General features: G+C 48.8%; 1 protein-coding gene across 1 annotated transcript in view; it reads left to right on the forward strand.

Annotated features, from left to right (window-relative positions):
* The window catches only part of unc5a (unc-5 netrin receptor A), a 102,767-nt gene extending 80,320 nt beyond the window's left edge, over positions 1-22,447 (forward strand). The window contains exons 8-16 of the mRNA XM_067247590.1: positions 1,972-2,214; positions 3,092-3,391; positions 5,827-5,914; positions 6,330-6,498; positions 8,788-9,021; positions 17,288-17,437; positions 19,199-19,363; positions 19,479-19,657; positions 22,026-22,447. Of these exons, the coding sequence (XP_067103691.1) occupies positions 1,972-2,214; positions 3,092-3,391; positions 5,827-5,914; positions 6,330-6,498; positions 8,788-9,021; positions 17,288-17,437; positions 19,199-19,363; positions 19,479-19,657; positions 22,026-22,191 (1,694 nt within the window). The 3' untranslated portion in view covers positions 22,192-22,447. The remainder of the gene's footprint in view (positions 1-1,971; positions 2,215-3,091; positions 3,392-5,826; positions 5,915-6,329; positions 6,499-8,787; positions 9,022-17,287; positions 17,438-19,198; positions 19,364-19,478; positions 19,658-22,025) is intronic.
* The last annotated feature ends 1,611 nt before the right edge of the window (positions 22,448-24,058 follow it).

Genomic DNA, 24,058 nt, shown 5'->3' on the forward strand with positions numbered 1-24,058 from the left:
GTATTAGGTTTCTGCACTCTTAGGTCAGTGAGGTGCCTTTGGCATGCCCTTAGACGGCAAACAACATGAGACATCCAGGGCCATGTTTACGCTATCAGCAGTGTATGTGTGTGTATGTGGAGGGGACACAATCTCCTTGCTATGGGTTGTTGTTGACTCTCTAGCTCACGTCACAGTAAGTCGCTGTTTTACGAGTGGACCTCTAAAACGTACACACAATACGAAGATACGCTTCATTAATCCCCTCTGGGGCGTTCTTTCAATTAGCTGAAGGGGACTAAATAGCCTCGACCACTTAGGGTACGTGCTCCAGATGAGTTTTTCCAAGCTTATACGTTTGGGACTGTTCAATATCCAGTGGGGGGAGGGGGGGGGGTTGTTATGGAGGGGGCCGTAAACCATACCATAAGCATGTCACTTATAAAAGGCTTTCATGACCTGATGTCAATACCCGTGTTTGTCTCTCCTAACTCGTTCTGAATCGACGTCTTGTCATTAAAACTCTGTGACGGTTGGCTTCATGTTCCTGTTATTTAAGGTAGCACATTACTTAGATAAGACATAAGTGAGATGTAGATGTTGGTGTTTCCTTTAACGGCCACTGAGAAGACTCCCATAAGATAAAAATGGCAAAGGAGGATGAGAAAAACAATGATGTGCCCTTGGAGAATGTCGTTTTTTCCCTTTTTTCTTCAGACGTGTTGGTTTTTCTGCTAATTATATACCACCATTCTCAGTCACAGATTCATCAACACCAATTAAAACTTGTCAAGCTGGTGCATTTCCAAGGTTATGAACACAGTTTCCACAGATAAAGTTAGGCTGTACACTGTAACAGAAACAAACAGCTAGTGACGGAAGGATTCATCCAAAATATGTCATGTCTAATCATGGCCACGTTTGAATTGGCCTCTAAACATTTTTACACGTGTTTCTCACTCCTTCTGTCTCTCTCTGTCTCTCTCTCTCTCTCTCTCTCTCTCTCTCTCTTCTGCACTTCCTCACTCGCTTTTCTCTCTCGCACGCTCTCTTCCTCACCCTCTCCCTCTTTTTCTCTCACACACACACTGGTGCATCACTCAGAGTGACGGTGAATCTGTCCCAACATTGACTGTGAGCGTTCAATAGACAGAAATACGCCTCCGTGCTTGGCAGCGACAGCGGCGGTCCTCCAGGGCGCTGTGAGGAGAGTCTCCCGCAGCCCCTCCCGCAGCCCTCAGCCCCGGCCCCGGAGACAGCCGTGGACAATCCCATTCCCCAGCCTCCAACTCCAGCCTCTTATTAGACGCCTAGGAATAAGTCTGCTGTTTGTGAGGGCTTAGCTTAGCACTTATCCCCACGCCGGGGGCTCACAGAGAGAGAGGGGGGGGGGGGGGGAGAGATAGGGAGAGAAGGAGAGAGGGAAACTGAAAAAAAGAGAGAGAGAACGAGAGCACGTCAATAAAAAAGTTTTGAAGTTCTTTGTAAGCAAATCCTGCTTTTGTCTCCTGTTCTCGTCTGGGGTGGATGTGTAATTCTACAGTCCCACTGAGGAACTGAGCAGGAGTGCCAGGGGATGCTGGGAGTTGTCTTCAGGGCTTCTGGTGAAATGCACATGTCTGTGTGACTTACTAGGGACAGAACTGGAACACTTATCTATTGATGGGCCCTTGGGGGCCCTCTACCTCGTCTGGTGTACAGTGTGACAACCAGGAAGAAACGTTCAATGGTCGAATGTCCATGTGACTGATGTAAACAATGAAACGACCCAAAAACCGATATTGTTCCAGTTGTCTTCACTCGGAAATATGTGGTGGATGAGTCTGAATTATGTAAATTGGTTATAAGATTTGACGCATCGAAAAGTCCTTCATCTTGCTATGACTGCAAAAAAAAAGAAAAGAAAAACGGAACGTTACCCAAATGTAACCCATCTCTCCTCTGTCTCTCCCCCTCCCGACTCCCTTACCCCCCCCAACCCCCCGCCCCCAGCAGCGAGCGGGGCCGAGGACGTGGCTCTGTACGTGGGCATGGTGGCGGTGGCCCTCTGCCTCACCCTGCTGCTCACCGTGGTGGTCCTGGTCTACCGGCGCAAGAAGGAGGGCCTGGATGCCGACGTGGCCGACTCGTCCATCCTCACCACTGGCTTCCAGCCCATGGGCATCAAGCCCAGCAAGCCAGGTGTGTGGGCGCCCCGGCCTCGCCACGGCAGGCCGCCGCCCCCCCCTCGCAGCAGTAGGATACTGTTCTTTGTTCTACCTCTTGTCTCATCGTCGGGTACCCTCCCTCTGTCCTCCTCGTCCGCCTCGCCCTCTGTGTGTGTGTGTGTGTGAGTGTTCTGAGGGTATGTTGTGTTGGTGTCGCGTCGTGGCGGTGTTTCGATCAGTCGGTGTGGTAGTGTTGAGTGTATCGCTGTGGTAGAGTAGGGTGTCGGAATAGGGGGTGTGTTGAGTCTGTTGATGTGGTACAGTAATGTGTCAGTGTGGTAGTGTGTTTTGGCATAGGGTAGGAATTGACTTTTGTTTTCCTCCACATTAGTGTCATTATGTTGTCAGTGTTCTGTGTGTGGGGCTTGATGCCCCTGTGAAAACTGTCTGCTTTTGTCCCCAAGTACTGTCACTACGAGCAGTGGAAAGTGGAGTCTGCAAATCACAATGAGAAAGCCTCTTTAAACTGCGACTGCTTAGCTTCCACTGACTTCTGTTTGGAATTGATTGTGGTTGCATGAGAGAGGCAAATAATTGACTGGCTTAGGATGAAATTACTGTCTGTCTGTCTGAGTGTGTGTGTGTGTATGTCTGTGTGTATGTATGTATATGTGTGTGTGTGTGTATGTCTGTGTGCATGTGTGCATGTGTGTGTGTATATATATATATATATACATGTGTGTGTGTGTGGGAGGGGGGTATATCTGTGTATGTGTGTCTGTGTTTGTGTGTGCTTCTTGGTATGTGTGTGTGTGTGTGTATGCATATTGCTGTGTATTTCTAATGACAGCTTCCAGTTGCTCTTCTACCCACAATGTTCTGAGTGTCTGGCCAGCGTAGGAACCACCACCACCACCATGGCTGGAGATCTTCACTTGTGCTCCTGTCTGTTTCTGTTCTAATAGAGAACTCCCATCTGCTTACCATCCAGCCTGACCTAACCACCACCACCACCAGTTACCAAGGTACCCTGCGCTCACGCCACGACAACACCGCCAAGTTCTCCATGACCAACGGGCCTCTCCTGGACCCCCTGCCCAACGGCTCCCACACGCTGCACAACGGCAAGCTGACCTCCGACCCTGCTGAGTTCATGAGCAGGCTGTCCACCCAGACCTACTTTAAAACGCTGCCGCGCGACGTCGCTAACGCCACCTACGGAACGTTCAACTTCCTGGGGGGGCGCCTGACCCTCCCCAACACAGGTGGGTGCTTCCCTGGTAGACAGGATACTGCAGAGAGCTTGTGTACTACTTCCATGCATAACAAATGGGCCTAACCGGAACATTATAATAGGATGAATCACAGGCTCTCAAGTATTACTGCCTAAAGCTTGTTGTTTTTTTACTCTCTAGGAAATGGTACCTAGATACAAGTAAAAAAAGATAAACGGTTACTAAATAAATAGCTCTTTTTCCTGTAGTAATTACGAGATGGAAGAATTAAATTATGGAATTGCCTCAAAGCACGCAGTAAAATAAAGTCCTAGCCATGTTTTCATCCTCTCTGGGAAGATGTCCCTCTTAGCTCGGCCAGCCCTATGCTGGGCCAGCACTGTGCTGGGCCAGCACTGTGCTGGGCCAGCCCTGTGCTAAGCCAGCCCTATGCTGGGCCAGCGCTGTGCTCTGCCATCCCTGTGCTCTGCCATCCCTGTGCTAGGCCAGCCCTGTGCTGGGCCAGCCCTGTGCTGGGCCAGCCCTGTGCTGGGCCAGCCCTGTGCTGGGCCAGCCCTGTGCTGGGCCAGCCCTGTGCTCTGCCAGCCCTGTGCTAGGCCCAGCTCTAGTGGTTTCACACTGATGATGGGTTCAGCTAAGACTGTTGCAACTCGATCCCGTCCCTGGGCCAAGGCAGGAGCTGATCACGCTAATTAAGTCTGGTCCTTAACTGCCTGCCTGACCGTGGGTTCATCATGATGTTGAGACTAGATCCTATCTCTGCCAGGGACACGGTGAGTGGTCCCAAAGGGCCAGAGAACAGGAGGTTGAAACGAGGGGAGAGAGAGAGAAGAGAGCGAGAGAGAAAGAGAGAGTGTGAGCGTGTATGTGAGGAAAAGAAGCTATGAAAGAGAGCGAGAGAGAGAGAACCAACGCACGTCCTATTACACCAAAGATGGACTACACAACCATTGTACCGTTTGATACATTTGAATATGATGACATGTAAATATAAATCTGCTTGTGAATGGGCAAATGTTCCAGTACCCTAATCATCAAAATATGAGTGCACGTTAACTTCCATCACCCATTCTCTAGCAGTCCTATTATCTACTTTATACTGAACAGTGGATTATTGTAAGAAGCAGGGTACTTTTATATATGATTAGTGACATATGAACAAGAGCACTAATTGCCAGGAGAGAATCAGAGTGCTGGAGAACACAGGGTTACGTTCCTAGAATAGACCACAGAACAAATTACCCCAATTAGACCACTTCTTTCTGTCATGGCTGGTCAGATTCATGGCCAACGCCAGGGGCATTAAGGACGAGCCTTGGTTGTCTGTTAAGAGCCCAGATTGAGCATAAGGACCTCTGCAGATAAAAGATAAAAGTATTCCGTGGTTGTCCCCGCTTTGCTGTCCCCTCCTCCTCTCGGCTCTCTCCTCCGCTTCACATTAGCTGAATGATGGGGTTATATAACGGAACAGAAAGCCAAGGTTCTGGCCTGTGTTTCTAGCCATCGTCCTGATTAGTGCAATCAGATGGTAGAACACGACTAGCGCCAGTATCTGGAGGGTGAGTGGATTTCTGTACTGGTCTGCAAGCCATACTAACCCCCCCCCACCCTAACCCTTACTCACTCTCTGTCTCTGTCTCTCTCTCTCTCTCTGTCTCTCTCTCTGTCTTACTCATCTGTCTTACTCCACATCTCTCTCTCATTTCTCATTTTCTCACCTTCTCATTTGGTGGTTATTGCATGCATGGATTACCTTAAGCCCGACTGCAGCTGGGCACTCATCTACTCACTTGGTCCCAGACACAGCTTGCGTATATCCAGTCACACATTTTCCCAGGGTTCATTCAGACACTTAAAGTCAACAGACACAGGCAGACATGTTTTATGAACACAATACATTGTTTTGAGAACACATACACTCGAAACAGCACTCCAGAGGATGTTTGCATCACCAAACCGTGCAATGGCACTTCAGATAGTCCCCCCCCCCCCCCCCGTCTTCCCTGTTTGATCTGAATCTTAAATGGGATTTAAAGTGGATAATTGTACGATGAGCATCCACACAAATGGCGACACTCAGCCTGCTTTTAGCCAGCTCTAGCTGCTCTCTAAGGTGTATTTCCCTTCTCTCTAGGGGGATGGCAATTTCCTCTGAGTGGTCTGTTCCTCTGTCTCAATTATCTGCTACAGTATGCGGCGGGCAGAGGACATTTAAAAGATGTCTCGATACGGCCTTTTGTTTCCACTAATTGTTAACTGTGGGGGAAGGGAGGGGGAGACAGAGACACCGGCCTGTGTAGCTGGTGGAGGGGTTTCTCTGACCTTCAGGATGGATGTGCTGTTGTTTCCCCATCCACGCAGTTTAGGGCGTGTGGCTGGGTCCTCTTTGTGGAATGATAAAAGCTCTGTTTCCCACAGAACAAAACGAGCCCTGCCGTCTCTCCCTCCTCTGTTATTTGCATTAGGAATCAGCCTGCTCATTCCTCCCGAGGCAATCCCCAGAGGGAAGATCTACGAGATCTACCTGACGGTCCAGAGGAAGGAGGATTTAAGGTGCGTCTCCCTGGCTCTCAGCCCCGCTGACGTGCCCTGTTCCCTGGCCCTGCGGCCGGCCGGCGCGGTGCTTCTGTTGCTGGAGCTCTGCCGTTTTCATGTTTACCTCCTCAGAGACTGTGGCCTTTTCAGAGGAAGGCATATGTAAAATGGTACTGAATAATGTCGTTTCACCGCAGCTAGGTTGAGTTATTGTTTTGAATTCACTTGATTGCTTTCTGCTTTCTAGGGTGCATTCAGATGGTGGCAAAATTCCCTATCTCGCACTTTTATGCTCATGCTTTCTTCTTTTTGTTGCCTTCCATTTTTCTGTCTCGGCTCTCTTTTTCTCTCCTCTCATCCATCTCCCCCACCCTTCCCGTCCCGCCTACCGCCCCCTGACCTTCTGCCCTCCCGCCCCTCTGTCCACATCCAGGTTACCCTTGGCGGGCTGCCAGACCCTGCTGAGCCCCATCGTGAGCTGTGGGCCCCCAGGGGTGGTTCTGACCCGGCCCGTCATCATGACCATGGACCACTGCTCCGACGCCAGCCCTGACAACTGGGCCGTGCGCCTCAAGAAGCAGAACTATGAGGGCGTGTGGGAGGTGAGTGGGTCGGGGACTGCCCATGGAGAACACATTAACCCTGCTGCACAGCAGCTGGGGAATACACTGCAGAGAGAGAGATGGGACTGCCCTGCCCCAGCCTGGTACACAAGGGATGGACAGATGGACGGACAGATAGATGAGCGGATGGACGGACGGACGGAGGGAGGAGGAATGGGATGGGTGCATGGAAGGGTGATTAACTGAGAAAATCCAGATTTCCAAGGTGTCTCTTCTATTTAGAAGTTCTATTCATTATCACTTCTGATCCCATAGCAGCAGGCTTGCAAGTATTTCAGTGAGAATATCATTTAGCACCTACACCGCAGCACTTAGCTCCATCTGAATATCTCATAACCGTTTTTTCGTCTGAGAGCCTCGAAGCGGGGCCCCGTGTCAGTGAATCTGCCTCTAATCTACACCAAGGTTTATTGCTATGGCCCCTCTCCCTATCACTTAAGGGGGCTTTGTGGTTCGGGGGGGGGGGTCTTGGTTTGAAGTTAGGGTGGCGGACGGGGGAGGGGGCTTTCTCGTTACTGGGAAGGTGATGGAATAGCGGAACACCAAGGCAAGGTGATTGCGGTTGGTGAGGGTGGAAGGTGTGGGGGGGGGGGGCTTGGGGGGTGTTAGAGGAGAGACAGGGGGTAGTAGGTCCTCTTTCATGTTCGATATTGTGCATAAATTATTCAGCCTGCTGCGTGGGGAGGTGGTGGGGTGTCTGTGGGATGGATTGGCCTGTCTGAGGCTGAGGTTAGACCAGCACTTTTAATCATCAGCTGGACCAAATATAGCCCGGCAGGCTGGCCCACCACCGCTGGAGGGAGGTGGGGGCTTAGGGGGGGCAGGTGGACCTGGGAACGAGAGAACAGACAGACAGAGAGAGGGAAAGGGAGGGGTCGGGGGAGAAGATAGAGAGAAAGAGAGAGGGACAGAAGAGACGAGAGCGAGATAGAAAATGCATGAGGGAGAGATAGAGATGGGAGGTGTATAGAGCTGGTAAAACAGGGTAGATCTCATCTCAGAAAGGAAGAAGAATTAAAGTGGTAGGTGTGGGGGGGGGTAGAGGGGTGGAGAGCACTGAGTAAAGGACAGAGATAAACAGAGAAAGAGAGAGCGAGCGAGGGTGGCTGGGAGATGGGGAAATGAATTGCATGTGGATATTGAGCGGATGGGTAATTGAGCCAGTGGATCTCTCCTCACTCCAGTGCAGTCCGAGAAATATTAAGATGATGAAAAAGTCAGACTTCATTGTGGTTGCATAGGAAATGAACGGTGTCATTACTAATTCCATTGATGAGGACTAGTATTGGGTCGATCCTGCCAGAGGAAGTGATATCGTAGGAAGAGCGGGGTGTTTAGCAGCTGCACTAGGCAGGAGGGACAGAACGACTCAGTTTACCTGGGAGGAGGACTTCTAGCGAATGTATCATCACCTTGGGCCCAATGCGTCTGTCAGGATAACAGTTACATCTTTTCTAACAGTGTCATCTTCAGACACTGTAGATCTACTATTACTGCTCATAACTTGGTTTTTCACTTTGCCCTCAGTTTCTGTGGTAAATCAGAGAGCACATGCAGTGTAACTATGGATTGTCTGATTTGATATACAATACTTAGGATACTTTCAAGTATACGGTTATTTGAATTGTTGGTTTACATTGGTTTTACTTGTAATTCTGTGTCTTATCTTTGTATACCTCGTAAGGTTCTACTTTTGATGACATAATCAGAAGCATGCTGTCTCACCAGTGTGCCTCTAGGTCTCCAGGGAATGGAAGGGTCGGCTATGTAGGTAGTTCTTGCACAGCTTTGTGGAACAGGCAATTCTCCTTCCTCTGCTAATTGTGTTATTTGGAGGATGAAGCAGTAAGTTCCTACCACATTTGTGAACAAATTCCTAAAGGCCGACGAAAATCCCCATAATCCAATATGTACTGGATTTTCTGTGTCTCTTTTCTTTCTTTTTTAGAGACATCTGTTCTTGCCAGGAAACTATCGGAGTCTCCTTTCATGTCAATTGAATACCTTGTTCATGAATTATTTAGTAAATTGACAGTGTTCTATAGGATCTGTAGTTCTGTGTGTGTGTGTGTGTGTGTGTGTGTAGGGAAGTGTGTGTGTGTGTAGGTGATGGTTTGGAGCTAAAAGGGATTCTGGTGTGCTCATCCATTTTGAGCACCCTAAAACGGACTGTAAATGAACACGCACAGCGGGGGGTGAACAGGAGCCTCTGACCCCTGACCCCCTGCGCCCCTGTGACCTGTGACCCCTACGTGTCCCCCATCCCAGGACGTGCTGCAGATGGGCGAGGAGCTGGCGTCGGACCCCTACTACTGCCAGCTGGAGGCGGAGACCTGCCGGGTGTTCTCGGAGCAGCTGGGCCGCTTCGCCCTGGTGGGCGAGTCGCTCAACATGGCCGCCGCCAAGCGCCTTCGCCTGGTCCTCTTCTCCGATGCCTACTGCTCCACCCTGGAGTACAACATCAGGGTGTACTGCATGGACGACACGCAGGACGTCTTCAAGGTAAGGAGGAGAGAAGACGAGGGGAGAGGAGGGTCAGGGAGGAGTGGAGGTGTGGGGTGGGGTGGAAAGGAGAGGTGGGTGTGGGGAGGAGGGAGGAGAGAGGAGTGTGTGGGGAGGAGGGAAGAGAGAGGAGAGGAGTGTGTCGGGAGGACGGACGAGAGGAGTGTGTGGGCGATTTGGCAAGAGTGGATGTTTGCGTTGTATTTTCCACAAGGGTCTAGTGATTGCTTGAGTGCTGGAAATTGTTCACGTTTTCTAGGACTCGCAGCATCTTTTGTCTATTTGTGGCATTCACCCTGGTGATGCTTGCTGGCCATTGTGTCCTAGAGCACAGGCTATCTCTCAGCAGGGACAAAAGCACTCAAACACAAAGCAGCAAAACAAGCCTAGGGTAAATGCCATATATCATATGCAGTGTTCTAGTGTGTGATTGGTACAGTAGGAATGTACTGTAACAATGCATATGGCTGCTCGGTGACCGGATGAAATGGTGTGTGTGTGTTTGTGTCACGCTGTCAGGAGCCTAGACATTCCCCATTCCTCTCCTCCATTTGTCCTCCTCCGCTCTCTCGCCTTGCTCTCTCTCTCTCTCTCTCTCTCTCTCTCTCGCCTTGCTCTCTCTCTCTCTCTCTCTCTCTCTCTCTCTCTCTCTCTCTCTCTCTCTCTCTCTGTGTGGACAGAGTATAATCAAACACTAATGCCAGTCTACTTCCCCTGAGGCCTGCCTCTGAGCAGCCTGTTAAGATTTCATTTGCATGGTTAATTAGTAAATTAAAAGGAGAGCCTTTCGCCCAGCACCCCATGCTGCCCACCCCCCTCCACCCGCCCACCCACCGTCCTCCATTTTAATACTTTTCTCTGTCACCCCCGTCTGCCAGAAGTGGCGCCTCCCACTCCAATCCACTCCAGCCGACAGGAGTGTCTGACCCTCTCTCAGAGGAGTGGGGCAGTGCCAGGGTTTCTGGAGGGGCTGTAGAGCGGCGATTGGGGCTACTGGGAGAGGAGGAGGAAGGGGGGTGGAAGGCAGAGAGTGGGCACCTCAGTCTGAAATTAGGGCTCACACATTCCGAGAGCCGAGGACGAGATGAGAGCCCTGCAGAGGCTCCAGCGCGGGGTGTGAATGACTGGAACCAGCCTCCTCCCCTACACCCAGAGCCTCCCCCACGCTCCTCCAGTCCTCCACCAGGCCCAGGCAGCAGCTGTGCTCTGGGAAGAGGCAGGTTGCTGAACTTCCCTTTATTCTTAAAGGAAGAAGGTGACATGTCTTGGAAAGTTATTTGCTGGTGATTCAGAGCTGAGCTTTGAAGAACTATAACAACTTCAGAACTTAAAGTAGTGAGGTCAACAAGCTTCTTTGCTGGATATGAATACTGTATGATGTGATGAGGCTGGTGTAGTTGGAGGGAGCGTCTGACCCTGTGTGAGTAGGACCTCTGCTTTGCCTTGAGCAGACAAAGCAGTTATATTGAACACTCATCAGCGAGGGAAGCCGACACCCACCAACAGTAAGCTTGTGGACTACATTCTCCATCTCCCCCTACCTACCACAGTACATCAGCTCCTTGTCTCTCAGTCAACCAGGTTCTGTGGTCAGCCACAGAATCTCCTGGGATTTGTAGTTTTTTTCCATGTGGTTGATTTAGGATGCAGCCCTGCTACTTAGTAATCTGGACTCCACTTTGCTCTTTCAGTGTCATTACGGAGGGAAGTAGTTCATTTAGTGGCTACATTAACCACTCAAAACACAGATTAAACTTCCCAGGAGAGGTCTGGCCTAATCACTAATCACCATATTTAAAATGCGCTATTCATGATTAGACTGCCACTGCAGTAGCTATCATTAGCCTTAATTGTGGTGTAGCAGTGGTGTATTAGCGGATTGGTGGTAGTGGTACAGTAGTGTTGTGCTGAAGGTGTTTTACACCCCATCCTCAGGGATACTGTGTGTTCTAGCTCCAGCCCGTGTTAGTTCTGTTGCAGTTTCACATTGAGTGCTTCAGGGCATCCCCTATCAGACAGGATGTCAAATCAGCAATAGCCCACCCCTCCCAACTGGGATAGAGAATGAAAAAGCACCTCTCTGGGTTTTAAAGGGGATGTTCTGTGTTCTCCTGCCTTGCCTGTGGGCTGTGCTTTGGAGCCGTGTAGCGTGGTGGTGGTGCAACGCTCGACACTGAACTCCTCAGCGCCATCCCTGGCTGTCAGTGTCCTCCGACGTACTCTCCTTCATCATCCAGCCAGCCATCCAGCCAGCCATACAGCCAGCCCTCCAGCCATCCATCCAGCCATCCATCCAGCCAGCCAGCCAGCCATCCAGCCATCCATCCAGCCATCCATCCAGCCAGCCAGCCAGCCAGCCAGCCAGGCCGGCGGACACACGGCAAAGTGCAATCTCTCATCTCCCAATTAAAGCAGATTAGAACCAATGTTATTGTCTTTGATCCTAAGTGTGTGGGGACTCAGGGGAGACCGTGACATTTCCGTGTGATGCCCGCCGTATGGTCGCTGGCTCTGCCGGGACCAATTAAGTTAATATTTAATGAGTGTCCCACTTATGATTGGCCAGGCCAGGGCTGGCGCCACACAGCAGAGGCAAGCGTGGTGCCGTCCTCCCTGGGAGTGTGCGTGTGTGAGAGAGAGAGAGAGACAGAAAGAGAGAAATAAAGAGAAAGAGAGAGATTTAAGGAAGTGCTCCACTGTTGTTCAGTCTCTTTGAAAGGAGCGTAAACACCTGCAAACCCTCTTGGCAGCAGTGAGCACTGTGTTGGTCTCAGAGCCATGTCGTTAAGCCCTCTGGTATGCAGAACATACCAAGCCCCACTGGGGGAATTTGGGAAACGACTTTGGGAAACCGAATATGATATTAAGCTGTACCTGGTGACTTTATGAAGGGTACACAACATAAGTGTGGTATTCGAGTTATTGACGATTTTTGTTCCGATTTTCTCCAATGCACACTGAGGCTTCCGCAGTTCTCATTCCACACGCAATAGTTGAACACTGAGACAGTATTAAACAAAGTTAATTAGATGACCAGAATAAGGACAGATTAAAGTAGCTCAGGTCAAAAATAGCTTGGTGACAAGTCCACCCACGTGTGTGCGCGCGCACGTGCGCGTGTGTGTGTGTGTGGACGTGTGTTTGCATTTGAAGAATAGGACACTGTACTGTACAGATTCTTGATCAAACCAGCCTCCCTCTGTCAGTCCTAGTTACAAAGTTTGGGGTAAAACTCTGAAGAGCTCTTGAGGTTCCGCTGAACAGCAGAACTCCCAGGACTTGCCGAAGGGAGGGAAAAAAGCGGCGTCCGTTGAGTAATTCATCAGAAATATAATAGTTTTTAATTCTAGTGAGTTTAAAGTGATGTTAAATGGCCATTAAATTCCCAAAGGCTCATTTGGACTGAATTGGAGGGAAAATGTTTCAATTAATTTCCTTTGTACTCTCTGCATTGTATTTCTGACTACAGAAGTCATGCTTTCATTAATATTCATGTAATGAGGGTAATTGTTTCAGCTCATTGTGGGACTCCCTGTCATAAAACATATATATCTACCATTACATGTGATTAATAGGCCGTCCTCTGTTGCCCTCTGTGTTAAACACTAAGCCCCTACACGCGCTGACACACCTCCACATCCCAAAATCCTCCTTTGTGAATTCATTTGACCAGAAAACCGCCATCATCTGAAAAAGGATATGAAAAAATGGATAGATACTGTGCCAGGGTAATATATCTAAATATGTGGGTGATTGTAGGCTAATAACTAATTACCGTGTTCTAGGAACCTTTAAGCAAGGTGCTGCTCGCAGCAGAAAATGTAAGGCCTTCTGCGGCTACGCTGCACTGCCATTGTTCCTACTGACCTTAAACTATGAATCATCCTGCATGAGAGAATAACACGGTGAGACTTCCCGTCCAATGAGGAGCTTATCTTTGCATACGGCTTTATGTGGTGTGTCGCTATTCACTGTGGGGTTTTTTTCTCAAAAGAGCCACGATTTGAAGTGTTCTCTTCAATGCATCAAGGAAAGAAAACATCCCAGTTGATGGAGGGAGCGTGTAACCGCTAAAGGTGTCCCTCCATCAACAAGTGAAAGAGCAGAGGGCCCCCCAGGTGAGACAGATGCGTTGCAGCAGGTGCCACGGCACACGTCCTGGAATGGCTGCCACGGAAGTTCAACAAGGCATTTAGCTCCGTCAAAAAGCTCGGCTGAAGAAGAATTGTTTTCATAAGATGTTTCGCTTGCCCCTCAGCCCATCTCGCGTCCTCCTTCCCCCCTCTCCTCGTCTCGTCGGTACGAGGATTTATCAAGCAGAATGTGCATCTTTCCCTCGCAAACAGTCAGCTCATTTGTATCCTGGCAGACAAGTGCCTGCTATTTGTAGTTATTAATCCGGGTTGAGTGTAGCGGGCATGGCCACTGGAGCTCAGACTGATGGAGACTGTGTGGTGTGTGTGTGTGTGTGTGTGGTGTGGGGGTGCTGTCACATCCTCCTTGACAAACACACTACCCACGACACTCTCTCCACCCACAACTCTCTCTCTCTCTCTCTTTACATACTGGATGCATTCTTTTTCTTCAGCCCCAGAGCAAGCGTGGAAACAGATGGGCGGATGTGAACGCGAGGTTAGTCTGGTGTGGACGTGTCGGAGGCAGGTGGGGCTGGGTGAGAGGGGAGTTTATGGGGTTATTAAAGTGCTGGGAAGTTGTGTTCCCATGTATCTTCTCAGCATCTTCCCCATGATTTATGTCTATTGCTAATTAGCTGATTATACACTTAGTGGCCGTCATAGATCTCCTACAGCTACCGCAGAGGGGTTATTCATTGGAAACTCAACGCATACCGAGTATTGTGTGATGACGTTTATGACCTTCTAGTGACTCATGCAGCATAGTGCAGTGTTCAGTGTTTTGAACTGTATTGTCTATTTTTCTCAGTGCTTCTTTACAGCTAATGCCTTTAAATGGTTAGGGTGGGGTGCATGTCCCTGTCTACTGGCCTGCTGTGTGTTGTTGTATAAGAGTTTGGTGCAGTAGCTAACCTCGTTATGTCAGCCCCAGCCCAGAGAGATTAACTGTGGGACTGTTCCCTGGTTCCCCCAGCGGAGCCCAGACCTGGTCCGTCACACAGCCCCAGCTCCGAGCTGCTTCTGAGGGGCCCAGCCCGAGGACAGGAGGGGCTGGGGAGGATAGGAGGATGAGTGCAGAGCAAAGTGGGGGAGCAGGGGGAAACTGTGGCCATGGTCGCGGTAATCCTGTTATCTCTCCTTCTAAAGCTCAGCACTCTGGTGACCTGAAGAAGCAAATGTTAAAGCTGCTCTCCCACCCCCCCACCCCTCTCTCTCTCTCTCTCTCATTTTCTTGAGCAGCTCCCGCTCTCTCCCTTTTTTTAATCTCTCCCTCCCTCGCTTTCCCCGTCCTTATTGAACATCAGGGGGTGGTCTTGGCCTTGGCTGATGTGAAATTCACAGTCCTCACACACACCACAGGCTATCTTTAATTCTGTCAGAACAAAGGGGGTCTTCTCCAGCTCGACTCACACGTTTGGCCCATCTCATGCATCTTGACGATCTCCTGTTAGAGGGTCAGTCTCACCAAAAACATGCCGTCCTCGTTTTCAACGAAGGAACAATACAAAAAAAAAGGCTAATGTGATTTCTCTCAGTTGTTGACTAATGCGTGATTTGATATCGTAATTCAAACATTGCATTGTTTTCACTGATAGAGTAAATAATAGAGGGATATTAAGCTTCTCATCTATTAGCGTCCCAACATTGTCATCTGTTAACTGGATAATGGGGCGTAAAGAGGGCCATTACTCTCTCAGCCCAGAACATATGCTGGAATCATCCCCATACACACACAGACACAAACTAACGGATACACACACAAACACACACACACACACACATTCACCCACACATTCACTAATGCACACATGTACAGACACACTGATACACACTTGTACACGCACTAAGCTGTTCACTACTATACTGCATTAAAGCCTTCTCAACGAGATTGTTACCACAGCACATCCCCTGATCTCTCCTGTCCCTGGTGTCTCCTGCCCCTGGTGTCTCCTGCCCCTGGTCTCTCCTGCCCCTGGTGTCTCCTGCCCCTGGTGTCTCCTGCCCCTGGTCTCTCCTGCCCCTAGTCTCTCCTGCCCCTGGTCTCTCCTGCCCCTAGTCTCTCCTGCCCCTGGTGTCTCCTGCCCCTGGTCTCTCCTGCCCCTGGTCTCTCCTGCCCCTGGTCTCTCCTGCCCCTGTTCTCTCCTTTTCCTGGTCCCTCCTGTCCCAGACACCTCCAGGCCCGTGGTTCTGTCATGGTCCTGGGTCTGGGGCCCGGAGTGTCGTGTAGTACAGCTTGTTGTGGTCCCTGTCCTATCATGTTAGCCCCCCTCCTAACCCCCCATCCCCCCCATGGATCAGTATTCACGCTAGTGGATGTTGATAATGGGATAATTGGCAGTGTGCTGCCTGTCTCTTATTACCAGGCTGACAGATCTGCTGATGGGTCAGAAACCCGATGAAAGTCCACCGCTGGCAATTTGCAACGCTTATCTGGGATACGTATAATTGTGCTTAAGAACAGTGTTAAACCAGCCCCCCAGTTAGCCTCCGTAAAGTAGCCTTTTGTCTCTGAATCAGACATAATAGACGGGGGGTGAATCCTGTGGAGGATGCTCTGCTCCTAGTCATTAACTCATTAGACCTCAGCCCCCCCCCCCCCCTCTCTCTCTGGGTAAGTGGGCCGGGGGCGGCCTCCTGGGCTCCTGCCTACTGTACATGCATCTACTATACAGTTAGGAGCTCCTGGTACACCTGTGCTGTACATGCATCTACTATACAGTTAGGAGCTCCTGGTACACCTGTGCTGTACATGCATCTACTATACAGTTAGGAGCTCCTGGTACACCTGTGCTGTACATGCATCTACTGTACAGTTAGGAGCTCCTGGTACACCTGTGCTGTACATGCATGTACTGTACAGCAGTAGGAGTTACTGATACTCTGGTACTCTGGATGTATGAGGGATGAACAGACGTGATAACAAGATGGAGTAATCGAAACGAACGTTATTAAAAAGTAGGTTTATTGAGAGGAAGTGAGTGGGCTTCTGTATGACCAGGGTGGAATGCACTAACCAAACATCCAGATTAGGTATTCATGGTGTCATAATGAACTATACTCTCCCTCACTGTGATAGAGATCTCTATACTACAGCAAGGCCCAGATTCCAAATGGATAATTACCAGCTTCCATTCCAGCGTAATTGGAATCAGTCTAGCCCAAACCGGGGAAAGAGTGCAGAAAATTGAATCTGTGGCGTGCAGATAGAAATCACCGCTGTTCCCGTCTTAATTAGAGTCTTCGCTCACATCCCACCATGGGCGAACACGCCCGCGTACCACTGCATTCAACATATGGTCATTATCCATACACACTTCCCCCCTCCTGGGATTGTTGTTATAGACTATACACACACACACTCTCATTCTCACTGATAGATCTTCCTCACAGTAGCCGTTTTCCTTCTCCCGTTTGAGAGAGAAAAAAGGACAGTTTGGTTTGTTTTTCAAGGTCTCCTTAAATACTAATTTTACCACATCTAGTATTCGGTTTAATGTTTGCCTGTGATGTACACACACACAGGGGCAGGGTTGGGGCGCCACCAGAGGTGCTGATCTTAAGGGCCCCCTCGGCGCAAAGCGCCGGCATCAAAATAAATTGATCGATCAGAAGAGAATGCCGGGGATATTATCCGCCCATTCCAGATGGTCATTCGGACGGCAACAAATGGTCTGCTGAGCCAGTCCCACAGAGATTAAAATATTAAGCATGCATTTACAAATCTCTCCTGGCACGAAAACAAAAATGGCATTAAGGAGATTCGCCATGCGGGAACAATGAGCCGTTGACTAATGGCTTGTTCACTTACTTCATCACAGCACAGGTAGTAGCCCTGCTTGCCTGCCTGCCCACTGTATTTGCATGCTAATGCAATTCATGGGTGCTAGGCACGCACACACACACACACATATATATATATATATAAAGAGCCAGAGAAGTAACCTTGCGGTGACATTAAAGCATTGTTGAGACTGTGACTGTGGCCCTATCTCACCGTCCTAAGCGGTGCATGTACGTGTGTATGTGTTTTCAAGCATACACATATCTCTTCATGCTAAACCGTGCCTATTCCCCCACCAGTGTGTGTGTGTGTCTGTGGGCGCTCTGATCCCCGCTGCGTGTCTCATCAGGAGGTGGTGCAGATGGAGAGCCAGCTGGGCGGGCGCCTGATTGACGAGCCTCACATCCTGCTCTTCAGAGACAGCTACCACAACCTGCGCCTGTCCATCCACGACATGCCCCTGGCCCACTGGAGGAGCAAGCTGCTGGCTGGCTACCAGGTGAGTTTGGGGGGGGGGGGGGGGGTGCTGTCTGGCCCCTGGGGGCTGGTGTTGGGCCTGGGGTGCTGCCCCTGACGGTTGGGGGTGGGGGGGAAATGTGCTGTTACAGCATTTTCTTTTCTGTAATAGAAATGCCAGATTAGATTTGTGGAGGCTGTTTATCTTTTGTTAGCAGAGTTTCCAGGTGTCGGTGCCTGTGGTAGTCTACCAGTGATGCCTCCCGCATCACCGTCATGGCAGGTTTTAGGGGGAGATATCTCGAGGAATTATTGAAATGACATTGAGATGATGACACAAGCTGATGTCTAAGTAATGAGTGAACTATGGTCTCTTGACAGCCCAGACTGGATTTGAGCAGTTTTGATTTTTGAAGTTTAGCTTCAGTTGATCATTTTTATGATTCACTCAAATGAAGGATTTCTTTTTTTTTTTTTCTTCATCTGTCACTGCAGAAATGTCTGCTTAATAACCACAGAGGTCTTGGCACAATAGTCCTGCGTGTGTGTGTGTGTGTGTGCAGCAGACCCCTGCTCCAGCCCCAGTCTGATTGATTATACTAGGAGGCCATCTTTCAAAGGGAGTTCAGATGAAATATAGAACAGTATGCTAATATGTGGAACTTCACAACCTGGCTTTGGAACCTCTCCACCTCCCCACCTTCCCTCCGTACTCCACACCTGCCTCGCCCACTACAGCCCAGGGAGGGAGAGAGGGAGATGAAGAGAGGAGGAACAGAAAGAGAGATATAGTGTACAGTATATGTGTGTGTTGGGGAGGGGGAGGGGGGTGTTTGTGCTGGCTGTAACTCTGAGCATTGAACACCAGGTCCCCAAAGAGAACACACACGGTCTGTGCTAGGCAGGAAGCCAGTGTGACAACAATGTGCCTAGAACAGAGGCTTATTCCTCTGGACTGTGCCTGTTCATTTGGAAGTGCTATTCCCATAGCAGCAGTGCGGTCAGAAATGGCCCTTCCTTCCCCTGAAGCTGCCTGGCTCTTCCTCACTCTCTACTGGCCTACCTGGGTCTGTGTGCCTGGGTAACAGTGCCCCCACCTGGCTACGAGGCGGCACTGCAGCTCTCTTTCTCTGCTGAAATCATTTTTTTTTTTTTTTACTTGAGGCAGAGTGAGCCATTGTCACACCCTCGTTTTGTCAGAGTTACCTCTCGGACTCTCATGGGATATGCAAATGAGACATGAATATGGAGCAACAGGGAGAGATGTGGAAATTGTTAACCATGAATACATTCTCAAACATTCCCTGGTAGGCGCCTTAGTCTTTTGTTAAAGAGGGAGTCTGTGCTGCGGTCTCCACTGTGATCTACTGCTCTTACACTCGCATACGGGCAGATTACATTGGAAATAAGGTGCATGGCAACTAACAGTATACATTGACTGCAGTTCATTACAGCGTCTTGATTCAAGAATGAACGCGTTTAATGCCGTGTGCTGGGAGTGCGTACAGAGGGAATAACGAGTTCCTGAGTGGATGATACGTGTGACAGTAGTAGACAGACTGTCACGTGTGCAGACATGCATCACTCACAGAGAGACTAGGGGTCTGCATGCTCAGCTGTACAGACTCAAACACACTAACACACTGAGGATGTGTGCTTGGCTGGGGGTCATGTAATGGTGTGTTCCCGACAGGGTCTCACTGTGTGTGTGTGTGTATTTGCCTTTTATGTACGTGTGTGTGTATGCCTCTTTTATGTACGCGTGCGTATTTCATGTGTGTGTGTGTGTCGGCCCATTCTGCAGGAGATCCCGTTCTACCACATCTGGAACGGCTCCCAGCGGTACCTGCACTGCACGTTCTCTCTGGAGCGTCTGAGTCTGACCACCTGCCAGCTCACCTGCCAGCTGTGCGTGTGGCAGGTGGAGGGGGAGGGCCAGAGCTTCAGCCTCGACTTCAACATCGCCAAGGTAACGCCTCAGACACGCCCGCCGCTTGCGCAACCTTTCACCCCAGCTGCCAGTGGGTGTTCTGTGAAGAGTGTACCGTGTATGTGGGTGTGTAACCTCTAAACCGGCCCTGCAGGACAGCAGAGCTCTGGACTCGGAGTTCCTGATGCTGGACACCAACGCCACTGCTCTGGCAGGTCCTAGTGCCTTCCAGATCCCCTACCTCATCAGACAGAAGATCTGCAGCAGCCTGGACACGCCCTGCCCCAACGGAGCTGACTGGAGGATGCTGGCCCAGAGACTCAAACTGGACAGGTAGCCCGCTAGACACTAACTCTGCTTGGACAAAAATATCAGGATGTTTAAGATAACAAACTCTGGTTATGGTTTGAGAAGAATTAATTCCATCAAATTAAAATGTAGAATTATAGGTCATACTTTTTTCATACTTTCTTTTTGATTGATCATCTAACCTCGGACATCTTGTTCCTGAACTAAGTTCTCTATCAGTTCCTACGTAATACTATGTTGTAACAGCTTGATTAATTGTGGTTTTATCAGGACAATAGGCGATATGAAATCATACAACAGTCTGTTATGCTACCGTTCTATAACAGACCATACATCCTTCTGTTCCATGTTCAGACTAGACAGCCCAACAGCCTCCCAGAAATGTGCTGAACACAAAAACCTGTTCGTCCTCCATCCTCCCTCGCTCAATCCAATGGCAGGAAGTGGACAGGTAGCTAACTGTCCATCAGGCTGACGTTAGAGGGGGCTATTTGGGTCTGTGCCCGTCTCCTTCACCAGCCTCTCTCCAAGGGTTCTCTTGCTTTATCATCCAGACCAAACTGCCTTTACCAGGACAGAGCCAGAACATTGGGATCAATTATCCTCTAATTTAACTTCCCCCATGTAATGGAATCAAATAGGTATACTTCATTTGTCCAATAAGCTTTATTTACCCCAATTAATTACAGATTGAATTGGTGCAGTACAGGTTCAATTAGCAATGTTTTGCTCAACTTAAATCGATTTTCATTAAGTTCTTTTAAAGGAACAGCTTCAGTGGTGTTTTCAAACAACCTAACAGCAATTTATACTGTAAATGGAACAGGTCCCTTGACATTCAGACTCTGTGTGTGTGTGTGTGGGGGGGGGGGGGGGGGGGGGGTGTGTGTGAGAGAGAGAATGAGAGGCAGAGTGTAAATGTAAGAACAAGTAGTCGAAGGTGAACGTGACTAATCAATATGGCTCAAAATACCACGGACCTTTACGCCAGATTTTCTCCCTCCGTGTTCACGTCACTGAGGGAAGCGTGAGCAGTGCTGTGAACGGCCGAGGCTGGTCTCAGCACTGTGCTGTTCATATGATAACACCTTTTACCAGAATATTCTTGCTAGAAAAAAAACTGAATATTTCCGACCATCTCCTTCTTGGAAATTGGGAGGAGAGATGAATATGTGCCGTTTGTAAAGATCCCTTTTTTTCCCCTCAAATGTGATTGCATATTTAGGCTCTCCTCCCTTTTTTGGCAGTTGGACCCCTTTTTTTCTAGCTAACACCTCTCTATATTACAGTTGCTTCTGTGTTTTGGGATGAGTGTACTGAGTTAGCAATACAGCTGAGTTAGCTGCTAGCAGTTCTCAAGGTGAAACTGAAGGACTGTGTGCCTTTTTGCCCTGTACGTGTCTGTCCCCCCCCCCCCACACACACACACACCCACACCCCTCACAAGCATGCTATAATCTTTCCCAGTGCTCTGTCACATGTGCTGTTCATAACAGTACTGAAAGCCCCAGACGTTAAGAGAACAGAAAAACGCCATTAGATCGAACAAGCCCCTTCAGGTACCTGTGGGATCGACTTGCGCTCCACATCAAATAAACAGCCTGCCAGGGCCTCTGCTTTGTTCTTATTGATTGGGTTTGATCCAAAAGGTTCAGGTCCAAAGCAGGGAGAAGGTCACTTCCTACTTAAGTGTGGGTCTTCATATGGGATTTATGTGGAATTAAGACCCTTTTTTTAACATCAATGAAAAGATTAGGGCACATGCCGCCTTTTAGAAGTTTGAAGTTTCAAAATTTGAATGAAAAATGGTTTGACATACCCAGTGGTATTTGATGTTGTTTTTTAGGGAATATATTGAGAAGCAGGGAGTGTTTTAGTACCTTGACGACCAATCGTTACTTTCATAGCACACTTCTTACCTAAGGGTTTAGAGGTGCTACAGCAGCAATGGACAGCAACTGCATCCTGTAAAACTAGAGGGGGGACAGTTCCTGGGGAAATCGAGATGTGTGCTTGCCACAGCTGGGGCAGTTTTATTGAACTATATCACCTCCAAACCTATTGTTTCAATTAATATCAGATGTCTTCAACGTGTGTGTGTGTGGGGGGGGGCTTATAAACTTACTTTTCCAATTAAGATGTCTCCTGGTTGTTGATCTAAGGTAGCAAAAGCAGCAAAACCATAATCAGTCTTCTCAAAAACCTCCTCTGTGTATTACAGCCAACAGCAAGCATAATGTACCATAGTAAACTTAGTCTGCATCCTCTATGTGCATAACTTAATAAACCCCACATTCTATCAATTCTGATTTGGTAGTACAACAAAAGATTATTTCGATTGCCAGTATGTGATTGTAATATATGAAGCCTCTCTCTGCTTCACCCTCTCCAGACACATGAGTTTTTTTGCGTCGAAAGCCAGCCCCACCTCTGTAATCCTGGACCTGTGGGAGACGCAGCATTTCCACAGCGGCAACCTCAACCAGCTGGCCACCATCATGGCCGACATCGGGAAACAGGAGGCCATGATATTCCTGGTGTCGGACGGGGAGTGCTAACCTCTGATTGGAACAAGGTAGTGTACCCCCCCCCCCAACACCAGCACACGGAGAGAGCAGAGAGGAGGACACGCCCTGTCCTATCAGAGAGACGAGAACAGGATGGAGGGACACTGCCCATCATGTTCCGTTCTCTCTCGCCTCAGTAGTGTCATGCCCAGGATAGGCTGTAATAGGCCAGGCCTCTTGAACATTGTCTAGGGTATTCCAAGTCATGCTTTTGTTGAAGAGAAACACACTATCAGTCTAGAAGTAACTGGCCTATTTAGTTGGGGTGGGGGTGGGTATTAAAATAATTCAAACTAAAAAACAAGATGCTCAAATGAATATGAAAAAGGTTGACATGTGTTAGCTCTTGTTCCACTCTCATGCCCTTGACAGTTGGGTGTGTGACAGTGTTTTCTGTGGTCAAATATCACACTCGATTATGCAACTGGCTGGGCCATTGTTAAGCATCCCTTGACCTAAAACACACTAATCCCCATTTACCCAAAACCAATGGTGAAATATACAGTAGGTGTCAAATCTGCTTGTGTCATTATATGTGCTTTTATCGAGAGAGATGAAGCAAATCATGGAACACGTTGGTTGGCAATAGATTTTATGTCTTCACTCTTGAACATCTCTTGTTTGTAACCGTCCTGTTTGAAGTGAAGCGGTTATTGCTACGCTGTGAGGTCTTGATTCTGTTAGACGCTCCAAAGCTTTTCTTACTTGTGAAAAATCTATATTTTCCTGTTTGGTTTGCTGAACTCTTGAAGAAAGTCAGTGAGCTCTCTAGAACCATTACCTTTCAGAAGCCATTTATTCTCAAAGGTAATACCGTTTTTCTTTTTGTATTATTTCTAATATATTACCAAATGTATCACAAGAGCACTCTGTTTTACTGAATTCCTCAGTTTATGAAGGGCCTAGGGCAAATTTCCTAGCTCATATTCAAGTGCATATGTCTCCAAAACTCATTTCTGCGACAGCATTACTGTCTGGTTGCGTTGTGGGGGCGAGGATGTTTTACATGAAGCAGTGCCCAAAGGGAGCCACTGTATAGACAAGACCCCTCTTCTCAAGTATGAATAATGCAGAGAAACTGCCTACAGAAAATATGACAACAACAAATTATCATCTGCAAATGACTGAGTGATACAGATGGTAAGGCAGGGCTTGTTTTCATAATTCATAAAGCGCTCTTGGTGCGAAGTCCTCGAGGGGCACGTGACACGGGTCACCCCTTTCTCACGCTCTATTAGGCCCACAGGCACAGACGCATATTCGCTTTGCGCGTCGTTGCGCACTCAAAAGTCGATTCCAAAACAGCAACAACAACAAAGTCGGAGGCAGATCCATGACATAAGGCATTCTCTCTCCGTGACTTCTGACTGGTCTCCTGACCCTGCCCACTCTGCATAACCAGGAAGAATCAGGCCGCCAGTCTACGTAAACAGGAGACTGGGCCCCTGTGGTGTGGAAGCTTATGAGTAGGCCCCGTTTAGCCATAGTCCTCACTGCCTCAGGGTTGCATGGGGTGTTTTCACCCCCAGTTGTATAGAAAGCCCTGGATGCCATGCCCTCCAACAAACAGAAAGAAAGAATTCATGATTGTCAGATAGCTGGAATGTACACGTTTAAGATTTTGTAATAGACATTGACTTTATTTTTTTCCCTCTCGTCTAGAACATCTCCCAAGGTCCCTCAGTGTAGGAGAACCACGGCACTCTTAGTTTCCTTAGTTACGGCACACCCAAGACTTAACCACAACATCAGTCAAGAGCAATTCTTTTTGAAATGTGGAATGAAAACAGGGATGTTGTCCTGCAGTTCTTGTGTCGATGTTACAAGCTTGTTAACCAACATGAACACCACAGACTAA

This window comes from Osmerus mordax, chromosome 12 (assembly GCF_038355195.1).
Source record: "Osmerus mordax isolate fOsmMor3 chromosome 12, fOsmMor3.pri, whole genome shotgun sequence".
Classification (NCBI taxonomy): Eukaryota; Metazoa; Chordata; class Actinopteri; order Osmeriformes; family Osmeridae; genus Osmerus; species Osmerus mordax.